Below are 13,267 nucleotides of genomic sequence, written 5' to 3' on the forward strand. Positions count from 1 at the left end.
AATGTCAACATTTCATACAGTCATTTCAGAGGCATATGATATAAGAGCTGGTGTGTTTGCCGGGATCACAGGAAGTGCTCTCCCGTGCTCTCTGTAATTGGATTACAGAGGATCCACTAAAGATATTAATACAAAGCTCATGCTAGGAGCAGTGCGATTATTAGCAACTTAGGGCTGTCACTCAAGGTGAGCCTGGCTTTAGTTCATGATGATCAGTTCGACAGTGTTGAATGGATTTGATTAGATAACCCTAATTCTCACATGATCAAAAAGCGCTTAACATCCTACCAGCATTTTCTGAAGTGTGGGTACTCTGTTTAGTACATTTTTTATTGAATTTTAATTATTAATTTTGGTGCTATAACCACCTCCGGTTACTGTCACGAAAGACCACAATTTCCAAAAGAACTCAGTCTTTTGCTGTGTGGCTTCATATTTCATGATTTTCAGGCTCATGCTCTTTTACTATTTGTCAAATACAGTCATCTTTGTTAAACGAAACTGGTCTTTCAGTGCAGCAGGCTAATTACTGCACTGGAGAAAGTAATTAATCTCTGCCTGCTGCCCTGTTGTAGTGATAAAAAGTCTTGGTGTCGAGGTGTGTGTTATACAGTACAGTGATGTGGTAAAGGATTATTCCAAGTTAAACTTAGCTTGCTGAGTTCTTTAATCATAGCACATCATACCTATAGTTTGCAGTGGAAGCAGAGTCAAACTGACGTGTCATGAGGACAAGATGTTATAGCTGAAAAAGAAGAAAAACAGATGTTACAGATTATATATATATATACACATGTAGGGGATTTTGGGTCAAACAGAGGCAGCAGCAGCAGCCACCTGGTTGCTGCAATGAGGAGGCGGCTGACACAACAGAGGGGCTGAGAAAGGGACTAGGAGGGGAAGAGGAGGGAGGAGGAGGGGGAGGAGTGGGCAGAGGAGGAGGAGGAGGAGAGGGATGGGAGGAAAGCAGCCAGTCAGGAGGCAAACCCCACGCTGTAACGGTGATTTCAGGAGGAGAGCTCAGCAGCGCCTACACCTCTCTCTCCTCTCTCTCTCTCTCTCTCTCTCTCTCTCTCTCTCTCTCTTCGTGGGGGCTCTCTTTCTCCAGTCTTGACTAAGAAAAGGAAGTAGCAGCTCCTGTGTTACTGGTGATCGATTCTCAGATCCTTTTCTGGTGCAGATTTACCTGGATTCCAATGGTCATGGTCAAAGAAAAAGGTATTCCAGCGGTCTCGGTCAGAGAGCGTGTGTGTATGTGTGTGTGTGTGTGTAGGAGTATGTTTTTTATGGGATGTGCTTTGCCTGTTGTGTTGTTGACTGTCTGCACTGTGTGTAGATGTGCAGCATGTCCAGTCTGATCTGCACTCTTGTGTCTGGCTGCTTGAATTAGATTTAGTTTGACTAAATCCAGAGACTCTGGTTTGGTTAAATGTGTGGCTATATGATGTAGTCATGGGAATGTGGATATGGGTTTCGTTATATGGCTGTGTGTTGCTTGGAAGAATCATGACTAATGACACAGTATAAATGTGCATCTTCAACATAACACTCTCTATGTTCAAGACTTGAACATGCTACGCCCTTCTCGATACTCTCTAGCAGCTGATGCTTGGGTTGAAGCTTCATTTGGCAGCGTCAGGCTTTATGTAAATGTATGTGTTGGAACAAAGCATCTGGCTTGTTGTGTAGGAGCGTGACACCAAATGTAAAATGGTCAGGGCTGCGATGTGATCGTTCTCGCTGAACACACTATGGAGACCGAGGTAAAGAGGTAACATGTATAGGGAGGAAAAGTGGAGCACTAGTGTAGGGATCCACACTGCGCAGAGCTATGGACCTGCACTCTCCGTCTCTCTCTCTCCCTCTCTCTCGCTCTGTCTGCAGCCGTTGCCATGGCGACCATCTAAAAGGTACACTCCATTGTTGTCAGCTGTGGCCTCATTCATAGTGTCGTGTTAAGAGAAAAAGATGATTGTTTCCACCTATAACTGAGGTCACCCAGCTGTGTGGGATGAATTAGGTGAAATTAAGGGGCATGGTCCGGAGATGTTAACATTCCCAGCAATTTACTGGGGTATGTCAGGTTGACCATTGTTTGTCAGTATGACTCACAGCAAGCAGAAACGTAGACACAATTTTCTATGATACAAAAAGCTCCTGTTTAAAATCATTCAAAAAATAAGTAACGGCAATAATTCTCTACCACTGAGTAAAATTAAGAACAAATATTTAATTGAAATTAAACTGAAATAGCTTCTGTAGCCTCAACATATATACATTCCTTAGACTTTATTTGCTGTAATGGAAAAGGCAAAGTATTACATCACCTTCCCGCTTGGCTCACTGGACTGGAAATGAACATAAGAGCCATTAATCACAGTAATAAGTCGGTCTACGTCATCACCAGTTAGTATTACACTCAAGTCCCTTCTAAAGTGAAATGAACTTGATATATTACTGCTGTGTTTCAGTGGTTGTTTAATGGGTTAATCTTCCAGCTTGTGTAGATAGAGTTTGCGTTCTATGTGTGGGCAAGTGATATTTTTGTTTTTTGTCTGAAAATATTTCTATCACAAAAAAAAAAGAAAAAAAAAAGAAAATCCAAATGTGAGCGTGTAGGTTTGTTTATGTATTTGACAGTACACTGGTGGCTGGAGGCGGCGTCTGACTCTGGAGCTGTCCTCTTGATGTGGATTCGACAGGCCACAAAGAAAAGGCCTTTGCCACTGAGTTCCCCGTGCTGGCAGAACACCCGTAACCTCTGGCTGCCACATGTTCATCTTCCACAGTCCCTCTCTGAAAGTTTTCCGTTAGACTTAACCCGCTACTTCGCCTGCCGACTCTTGGGATTTGTTGGTGGCAGGCGGCTTGTCTGGGTTTGTTGTTCACATTTGGAGGCCTGTACTTTTTCGTTCCTCTAAACAGAAAGCTATGGGAATTTGCTTTTGCAACCTAAGATTTCTTCATGTATCCTCCAGGGATCTCATCTTGCAACCTGTCAGGAGGCCAGCCAGGTGGGCTCTGTACCATCAGCTTGCAAAGCTGACCAAATAGTACGCTCAGAATGATGAATCATAATCAAGGGATTGCAGTGTTAGCGTTTTGAGCGCGTGCAGGCGGTTGTCCTATTTTCAAAGCCAAGAATACCCTTGAAGTAGTTTGTAATTTATTGGGGCCATGTGTACCCAAGGCAGTCTGATCTTTTTTTTACCTTGATTTACACATGATTCTGAGATTTGTTGCACGTTGAACATCCCGCTGATTTATTTGTGCACTTTCTCTTTCTCACGTTGTCTGCATTAAATTGCGTAAGAAGCCCTGCTGACTGCACTCTGTGAAATTAGATCATCGTCTTCACATGTACGTCGGCTGCCTCGTGCACAGAAACACCAACTCCCTGCACTCTCTCTGCATTCAAAATCTGAACATTTTCTTTTGACATGAAAGTCCAGTATCATGTGCCTCTGTAGCTGCCTAACGTGATTTCGCAGAGTGCTGCAGACAAACTGCAGTGGTGCCTCATCTTTGAAGCTTGCCAGTGTCTACCCCCTGAAAGAGGAGCTAAACCCTTTCACAGACATCAATGCAACACACACCCTCATAGACACATACTGTTTGTACAGCTGGCACAGAGGACCAGAATATACAGATGAGATAAGTGGTCGGCCGGGGGAGAGACAGTCACTGACCTAAAATATGCAGGCTAAAACAACATGGGAGACATGAGAATCGCATGAAAGAAATACAGACTGTAGCCATACATCAACAAACATCCTCCCTGTCTGGCATCAATCGGTTTGATTATCAGAGGAAACACGGCACAGGAGTGTGGGGCCGTAACGGGCTGCCATTCAGAGGCAAAGAGCCAAGGCCTTCATCAGCTCCACTTCTGCAAACACAATGACTTCTGCAGTTCATGAAGCCACCATTGTCTCCTCTCAGATAAGTGACTGGGACTGGAAGTCTCTCTCTCTCTCTCTGTTTATCAGCGCATTATTATTCTTGTGTACCTGCCCAGCAACAAACGCTCCGCACTGTGGCGTTCAACCATTCAGAGCAGATCATTATTCCAAACCCAGGTCCCTGAGGATTAGCTATTCAAGGTTGGGGGGCCTGGTGGAGGCCAATAGAGTTCTCCCCCCGCAATTTGTGCCCGCGTTTGAAGTGCTTTGTCTGGGACACTGGTAGTGGGGCACAGGGTTGGGGAGGCGGTGAATACAGCCATACATATTCATGGAGGGGAGGGTTAAGAGCTCCTTGTTATGTCTGGGTGATAAAGAGCTCCAAATGCCCTCCCCCCAAATGCATGCACAAGCAAGCACGCGCGCGCACACACACACACACACACACACACACACACACACTCTCGTCAGATCAGGCTTTGGGATTTCATGGTGGGCATATTTTGTGCCCTTTGATATTCCAAACTGACTGGGATGGATATAAGTATATATAAGTATATAGTAAAAAGTGAAAGTGTGTGCGTGTGTGTGTGTGTGTGTGTGTGTGTGTGTGTGTGTGTGTGTGTGTGTGTGTGTGTGTGTGCCCGTTTGTGTGCTTTGTTGCCAATGAAGCAGACACATCTGGAGCCAAAAGTATTGGCATAGATGCCAGAAGTGGAGATGACTGCTTTTACCTCTCTCTTCATCTGCCCTCATCTTTGTCACTCACACTTGAGCACATGCATGCATACTGTACAGACACACACACACACACAAGCATGCACACACACTCCTTTGGGTCTGCTGTCTGTCTGTACTGGAAACTCTTGTGTCTGTGAATCTTACGGTAACAAAGGCAGCGAGCGACTGAATATTTTATTAGGCCTTTTCATCTTTCCTCTATTGTTTAATTGAATTCCCCCCTCTCCCACTGCATTTCCAAACTGCTACTATGGTTATACATTCCTCTGGGTTTATGGTAGGAAATGAAGTCAACAAAGTCGGAATCTTCCTAAGCAAATCCTGCACTCTCTATCAATAGCCCCACTCTTATTGTTATTTACTAGCGAGGCCGGGGCACGTGTTATGGGAAAATCTGTCCTCAGGGGATTCAAGATGGCCTTCTTCACTTCCCTCTAGAGTATCATCTGCAGCCTTTATTATTGCCAACGCAGCTAGGCTTTGCTTAAATGGGTGTGGGGGTGGGGGGCTTGGGTGGGATGTAGGGGTGGAGAGAGCACCCCCCTTTCCTCTGTGCCTGGCTTTGGGATGCTCTGCTGGTTATTGTTCCCTCTGTGCCATGGTTTTGTGTGCGTGTGTGTGTGTGTGTGTGTGTGTGTGTGTGTGCGGGCGTGTGTGTGTGTGTGTGTGTGTGTGTGAGTGTGTGTGTGTTCATTGTGTGTTTAGGCTCATATCAGTCACTTTATCCCCTGGTGATGAGGCAGGACAGATCACTCTGTCAGCACAGCCAACACCAGCCCAGAATGAGGAATGTGAGCACCAGTCGGAAAAATTGTGCTACTGTATATTTCACAGTAAGTTGCTCTGCGCTGAGGTTGCTTCGTGTACCGCATGCTTATGTATTTATAGAGTTACATAATATATACAGTATATATCCTGGCAAATCAAGCGCCATTTTGCTGTTATCACAAGAACCCTTAAAGACCCACTAATGGATTTATTTCAAGTCCATGTTACTGAAGTAAAACTGCTTGAAGTCATGCTTTTGTAGACACACAGTGATAAGTGTGGCAGCCTGCTAAACATTTGAAAGAGATCTCACTGATGGATTTTATATCCAAACAAATCCTATAAATCTAAATCATTTCAACAAATTTAACAGCCCCTTTTATGTGTGTTTTTGTAATGTATGAAGAGTTGCCCTCCTGGCTTGATTTTGCCAGTCTCACTCCCCTCCCATGCAGCCGCTGCTGAGGCAAACACAGAGCTTTACAGTGGAAGAGGCAGGGTTAAGCTGGAAAAACACACAGTGCTCACAGATTCCCATCCAAACCTCATTTTTTTAGATCCTCTGTGCAAGGAATTCAAACATCTGTCTTGGATTTTTGTCAAACTGTTATGACGTTAGCAGTGTTGACTTTTCCATTCTGGGTTGTCCCTACTGACAGCACAACACTCAATGAAATGTTAAAGATAGTAAGTCAGCAACAGAAACAGGCTCAAAGGGAGATTATTGGCATCACAGCAATGAAAAATATATACTTTAAAGCTGCTCTTATATTGATGTTGAATAAAATGACTGTGTAATGTGAAAGATTTTTATCATAGTGACAAACCCACAAAGAATTAGATCTGTCCCTCAGGAGTTGATGGAGACCAGAGCAGCTAACAGGAGAGTGAATATTGTATTAAGGAGTAGGAATAAGCAAAATCTTGGCTTTATTATATCAACTCCATGAAGTGAAAATGTCAGTGTTGTGTTTACAGCGTGTTGCATGTTAAAAATATGTCAATTTCTTGACTCCATTACTTCAAAAATATATAAAGGTGGTGGTATTTTGTTTACTAAAATAAGAGTTAATCTACGCTATGTTGGAAACAAGTTGAACTACCCTAAGAAGATATTGGCTGAGTGATCAAATAAAAATATAGCAGATTTCAGGTAAATAGAAAATAAGTATTGCATGGTTGGATGGTGGGGTCCAGGTGGGATGGTCTTGGGGCATGGCTGAGGTGACTGCTTTGTTATGACATCACAAAGTTACAGAAGTCCTGACAGCTAAGCTGTTAAGGCTCAGTGTCTGAATACAGGCTGTGTGCATTTCTCTGTGGGCGCTTTGATGCTTTTACAGTATTAATATAGAACCTAGACCTGCTTCATAATCAAACAACACATGGACATCTACCTTTATACTATATGGACATTTAAAGGATTTATCAGTTTATCAAAACTTGGGTCTCATTTTGTAGTTTCGGCCATCATTACCATCAGTAATAATAACAGTAATAATAGCAGTGTACTCAGAGGATAGACAGACTTCTGACTGCTTATTTCTTGCCCTGTCACACGTTGTATAGTGATGTCTGTGTTCTCAGATCTGAGCAAATGCTTTTATGAGTGTAGTGTTATCCTAACCAATAAAAACGATGGCCAAAACTATGTAAATAAGACCTAAATTGTTGTGAACTTGAATTCTCCTTTAAGTTGCTCCAGTGTGTGCACAAGGCTTCAGTAACTTGTTAGGCTGGATATTTTTGCAATGTGCAGTTACACAGATGGCCTCTGTTTTCTATGGAGGTGCAATGTCACACACAGAGGTGCTGAGATTCAGTTCACTGTCACAGTAGTCTGGTTCACCCATAGATGACTCATTGTCCTGCTGAGTGTGATCACATTAGAGATACCAGGGAGACAGATCCTCCCACCCCACCCACGCCCCCCTGCCCCTTGTACCCACATTCTTTCCAGCCTCCCTCCTGCCACACTGTCTTCTTCTTCCACTGATTTTCACCATTTCAGCCCTCTATCTGTTCCTCCAATCCAAATTATGAATAGACTGATGCTCTCTGAATTGTATCCACAAGAACTGGCATAGGACATTCCAGACTGCCCCTAGAGGATGAATCAAAGAGTGCTCAAGTGTCTCATTAAAAAAAATAATGTTTTGAAGACTGGGCTCTCAATATCAGACAGCCAGTGCGACTCTAGAAGTGGGATACAAGCTAGGCCAAGTCATCAATAATCCAGAGTAATGTCTCTCTTTAATGGGCCATCGATTGGTCATCATGCTATTTCTGTGCCTTTGGTGGTGTCTTATTTTAGCCTTGCCGACTAATGATTCATTGCAGAGCAGAAAGAGCAGAGATCCTTTCATGTATATTCTTAGTGTGTGTGTGTGTGTGTGTGCATGTTTGTGTCTGTGTGTGTATCTTTGTTTGCAAAAGAGACAGAAAGAGGAAATGAGAGGATGAAAGAGTGAGGCTGCCTTGCTAGTTAAAGCTCCTGAATGTGAAATAATCTGCTGCTCCCCTCAATAGCTGATAAGCTGTGTGCAGTGCGGCACTGCAGCAGTGTTTACGCCCCATACACTAGTGCTGGATTCATGTCTGTCTATGTCTCTGTCTAACCCTAACTTTTTACTGAGGAGGGCCACAGACTGACATGGATCTAAACATAGTACTTGATACTGCTTGTATGGATAAAGCAAGTTGATAATAGCTTCTCTGTCCTGTGTAATTATGATGGTTGTCAAAATACTCTCATTAAGAACGTGATGTCTAAAGCTTTACTCAGATTAAGAGCTATGCATGCTAGCGAAACCAGAGTAGTTTCATGGATTGGCCAAAAACCTGTGACATGTTCACGGTTCCCAGACGATGGATCCTGCTGACTTTGGTGATCCCCTTGACTTTTTCCCCAGCACCAACATGAGGTTGAGATTTGCAGCCTGCGTCGAATGTCTCGGCAAATAGTGGGCGGACTGGCCATGAAATTTAGTTCAGATACTCTACTCAGGATGAATTGTAATCACTTTGCTGAGCCCCTGACTTTTCACATAGCAGTGATCCGGTCAAATTTTTCATTTGTCAAATGCAGTTTTTGACCACTAATAACATACCTATCAAGGACTGTTAACATAAACAATACACCTGATACACATCAACATGACGGTAGCATGTAGCTCAAATTAACACTGTGTTTCGATTATTTTATTCATTGTCTTTGATAGCATATGATAGAGGTTAAACTCAAGCTGTGTTTGTGATTAAAACTTACTTTTTAAAGATGGTAAAAAAGAAAGAAGTCACAGTGGGATAGTTAGATAATTGCTGGGAACATACGCGAAGTATAGAAGGGAAATGGCCCATAAATTAAATTGATATTTTCCTTTGAGGATGAAAGTACAGTAAACTCAGTAGTGAAAGAGATTTCGTCAATACCCTTTTAGCGTGCCATTTACCAAGCCCTGCTCCCCTCAGCATTTTGACTTTCCATCCGCCACTGATCAAGGCAGACTATATTTAGGTTATTGCTCCCTAGAGAGCCTATCTGGGACGTGAACCCCAAGTTCTGCTGTCCTTCTTAATGTTATTCTGTTTTTTTTTTTGTTTTTTTTTTACCCTGACAGCCTCACAGCAGTTGGTTTTTATCTGTGGTGTTTGTGTGATGCTGCAGATTCAGGTGCTTGTGCAGAGCGTGTCTTCAGATAAACTTAAAAAAAACAGCAATGTCACAAATAATGCAGAGACTACCACATCCAGAGACCACGATGACTCATCAACATTACAATTCAATAGTAATGCTAATGTCTCCTCTCTTGCAGTGGCTCATGCGCAGGACACACACCACCACCCCTCAGAGAAGCCCCTGATTCAGTGTTACAAGTGTGGGGAGCCATGTAAGGGTGAGGTGCTGCGGGTACAGAACAAGCACTTCCACCTCAAGTGCTTCACCTGTAAAGGTACGGTGTTACACAGCTGATTAATGAAGAAAATAATGAAACCATTTCAGTAAAGATACTATTTGCCATTGGTAATTGGGCTTTTTATGTAATGAAATATCTGGTGTTGAATGGGTTTTTCTTGTATTTACTACTTGTGAATTAGCTCAGCCTTACTCTCTACTTGATCACCCTAATATTATGATGAAAAAGACCGGTCTTTTGTAAATAAGTAAACATGTTTACAATTTAAAAATGAGCCATCAGACAGTTTAGACAGTATTTTTTTCTGAATAGAAGAAGGAGAATGTGGGAGTTGCGTGAAAATTGGCAGCTAATGTGTGAAGTTTTAAAATTCATTGCTAATTTGATACTGTCACAATAGTAGGACATTTCCTTCCTTCCATTCAGTACATGCTATCTAATGAACAACATATGATTCTCCTCTATGAGGTGTGTACTGGTGAAGTATGATAGTCAACTACAGAGGGACAAGTATAGAGGGACTGATGTGTCTTAAAATAAAAAGACAAAAGTGTAAGTGAATAAATTATTTTTCCATGACTGTCCCAAAAAGCATCCCAATCACCCAGCTGGATAGGAACTGTACAAGCCCCTAAAGGCCACAACGTCCTTTCCATCTTCCTCTAATGAGGGAGATACATGGAGGCAGAACTCATGTTCACTTCTCAGACCTCAGACTTCAAATAAAGTACAATCCAGACTGCTGTGACAAGCGACAGTACAAATCCTTCTGCATTTAGCCTTATTACTGATGGATTTCTGGCATTCTGGCATGATTACAATGGAGCCGCCCACATCTGACCATGCAGTCCCACTCTTGTAAGCTGAACCTGCCCCACTGAAGCCCTCGTAGTTAATCTGTGACTGGAGCACTGTTATAGAGTTAGCTTAGTTCACCAAGGGCCCAAAATAACACAAACAAACACTAAGATTAGTACCTAATTCCATTCTTTACAAGTGGATATGCATGCCTTTAGAGAGTCGCTGGTGATAAAATCGTATGTGACAATGTATACGTGTGTGTGTGTGTGAGTTAGCAGTTGCCAAAGAAGACAAGAAGACAGCTTTAATAGCCAAAAGACACACTGTCCTAGTCCTTGCTCTAAATTTATGTGTGCATTTGTCAATTATCCAACCTGTGAGAGTTGTGGTCATGCCAGGTTAACTGAGCTTATTGACACTGAGAGGCTATTAACAGATACTATCCCTTGGTTGACAAATCCCAAATAGCTATTTTTTTGTGTTGATCTCATTCCATGAAATGCATGAAAGTGAAACCTTTCAGTTTCCATATATTCATTTTCATTTCAGTTTCATTAGTTCACCCTATTCAATTTCCAAAAAGGCATTTTATGTAATGGCATGCATCTGTTGAAAAGCTGAGGTGGTTGGACATCAGAGTCAAAGGTCACCAGATCTCCACTGCTGGTTTTCTCTCGACTCAGTTAGCTTACAAGCTAATCTCATCATCCCTGAGCCCTAATGCAATTAAATCTGATTCTTTCCCTCACACACTCCCATTCATCCCCAGGATTTATTGTGGCTCATTGCATAAGAATGATTAGGTGCTGTTATCTCAACATCAAAATATTTTCCCTCTTAGATGTGGTGTTTTCGAAAGGCTATTAAATTCCCAGGCTCACTCTGAGGTGCTGGAAGGTGGTGGACTGCATAGCACATGTGATCAAAAAAATCAAAAGGAAGCAAAGACTATTACTAATATTTTCAGTTTTTTTTTTGCTAGTGCAATGACTCATGTTCCTTTGATGAAATTTTTGGAGGGAGTGACTTGACGTTTCTGGAATATGATATAATTACACAAGACAAGATTTATTTAGGTTTATGTGTTGGTATCAGTCAACCACTTTGGTCCAGACTGAACAGCTATTGGATGGACTGCCATCACATTTTGTATAGACATTCATGGTCCCCAGAAGATGAATCCTAATGACTTTGGTGATCCCCTGACTTTTCCTCTAGAGTCACCAGGAGGTTGTCATTAGTGGTTTTGAGTGAAATGTTTCTACAACTACTGGATGATATTTGGTATAGACATTCATGTTCTCCTAAGGATGAATTGTAATCACTATGGTTATTTTGTAACTTTCCATTATTAAGTCCAAATTTTAATTTGTCCATTTGTTTTATGACCAAATACTTATAATAACATTGTCATCAACCTCAGCTGTACTTGGTGTTTAGTGCTAATTAGCAAATGTTCATGCATGCTAACATGCTAAACTAAGATTGTGAAGAGGGTAAACATTAGACCTGCTAAACATTAGCATGCTTAGCAGCTTAGCATATTGTGAGATTTTAGCATGCTGATGTTAGCATTTAGCTCAAAGTGCCGCAATGCCTGAGTACAGCCTCACTACAGCACCACAGCCTTATTATACACGTGATGTGAACCTATTAAAATTTTATGACTGACTGCTGAAAAGCAGACACAATGAAATCCTATTTGAAGATGGCTAACACACAGGGGATGGTCAAATCATGCTAAGTTAAAAACTTGTGTTTCATGACGGACCAACCAAAAAATGAAAATTCAGAAATCTTTAACCACCCTGAAGGTCTCTGGTTGATATCACAGAGCCACTGTTGGGTTGTACATTCAACATTTTCCTGCAGTATTAACAATCTTTCATGTGATTAATAGTAAAACCAAACCCTAACAGTGTCACACCAACATTGAAATATTCCACTCTCTCAATTGTTCCCTCATTTATATTTCTGCCTTTGTCAGCCTTTCATGTTTGCCTAGATGAGAAGGTTATATTTGAATGGAAGGAAGCTTGTTATAGACTGACAATGTAGTATGGAGTATTTAGAGCCGGTTATCTTCAGAAACAGATTAAGGCTATTTCCTGGGCTGGACAATTGTAGAATTGTTATTGCATTGAACAGTCTACCTCCATGCTGACAATGAAATGACCTTGCTATAGTGATGCTGATTAATTGACTCAAGCCCTCAATTCATAAAGTTCTGTCAGTGGGAGAAGCTTCAAGATTTTTATTGTAACTGTGAGCACTGCTGATGAAAAGATTTTGTTATGCTTCACATCGTAACACACAGAGCTGTTAAAATGTATCATTCACAGATTTTTTAGTCAGCATCCATTTCATGCATTCAGTGAGCCTCTCAGGATTACACAGACTAGCAAGTCTTAACAAAGCCATTGATACATGGAGAAGCTGGGTGGCTTGATGGTTGGACCTGACTTGCAGAGTGCCAATATGTGTGTGTGCCCGGTACAGTGTGTGGATGTGACCTTGCCCAGGGGGGCTTCTTTATGAAGAATGGAGAGTATCTGTGCACGCTGGACTACCAACGCATGCACGGCACCCGCTGCAATGGCTGTGGGGATTTTGTGGAGGGTGAAGTGGTCACCGCCCTGGGCAAGACCTACCACCCTGCCTGCTTCGTCTGCACCATCTGCAAGTAAGACATCCAGTCTTTTCATGCCACTATTATTACCTGATAAACCACAGATCAAACTGAGGTAACTCTTGTGAATTTCAGAAATAGTGTAATTACATTGCGAAACAAGCAGTAAATTTGTCTGTTGGTTTGGAGGAAGTGCAGGCCAAGGGATGTGCCCATGTAAAGAAGAAAAAAGGTCAATAATAACATAATTGGAGCATTTGAAGGGAAACATGACATGATAATATCTCAGTCTTCCTGATTGAATTTGTACTAATAACATATCTGTGGCCAAAATTGACCAGAATTTTCCACATTATTTTCCATTACATTTATTCATTCTGATCAAAATCACTAGATCTAATTACATCTTACTTTTTTGCATTTGTGTATGACTTTCCAATACAGTGATAATGACATTTTAGCTCAGAAACATGTAAAGTGATGTAAAAACAAAAGTTGAAGTCAAAGAT

At 41.9% G+C, this 13,267-nt stretch overlaps 1 protein-coding gene across 13 annotated transcripts in view; it reads left to right on the top strand.

Annotated features, from left to right (window-relative positions):
* The window catches only part of ablim1a (actin binding LIM protein 1a), a 40,970-nt gene that overhangs the window by 10,730 nt on the left and 16,973 nt on the right, over positions 1 to 13,267 (top strand). For 10 of the 13 annotated variants that reach the window (XR_008829589.1, XR_008829590.1, XM_056395816.1 and 7 more), the window contains 2 exons: positions 9,227 to 9,364; positions 12,629 to 12,812. Coding sequence is in view for 11 of the 13 variants with exons in the window: in XM_056395816.1 (XP_056251791.1) it covers positions 9,227 to 9,364; positions 12,629 to 12,812 (322 nt within the window). In the remaining 2 variants the exon portion in view is untranslated. Of the gene's footprint in view, positions 1 to 1,019; positions 1,219 to 9,226; positions 9,365 to 12,628; positions 12,813 to 13,267 lie in introns of those variants that run through there. The other 3 variants (XM_056395818.1, XM_056395820.1, XM_056395826.1) reach the window with 3 other exon arrangements.

The sequence above is a fragment of the Seriola aureovittata genome, chromosome 14 (genome assembly GCF_021018895.1).
Source record: "Seriola aureovittata isolate HTS-2021-v1 ecotype China chromosome 14, ASM2101889v1, whole genome shotgun sequence".
In the NCBI taxonomy this organism is placed as follows: Eukaryota; Metazoa; Chordata; class Actinopteri; order Carangiformes; family Carangidae; genus Seriola; species Seriola aureovittata.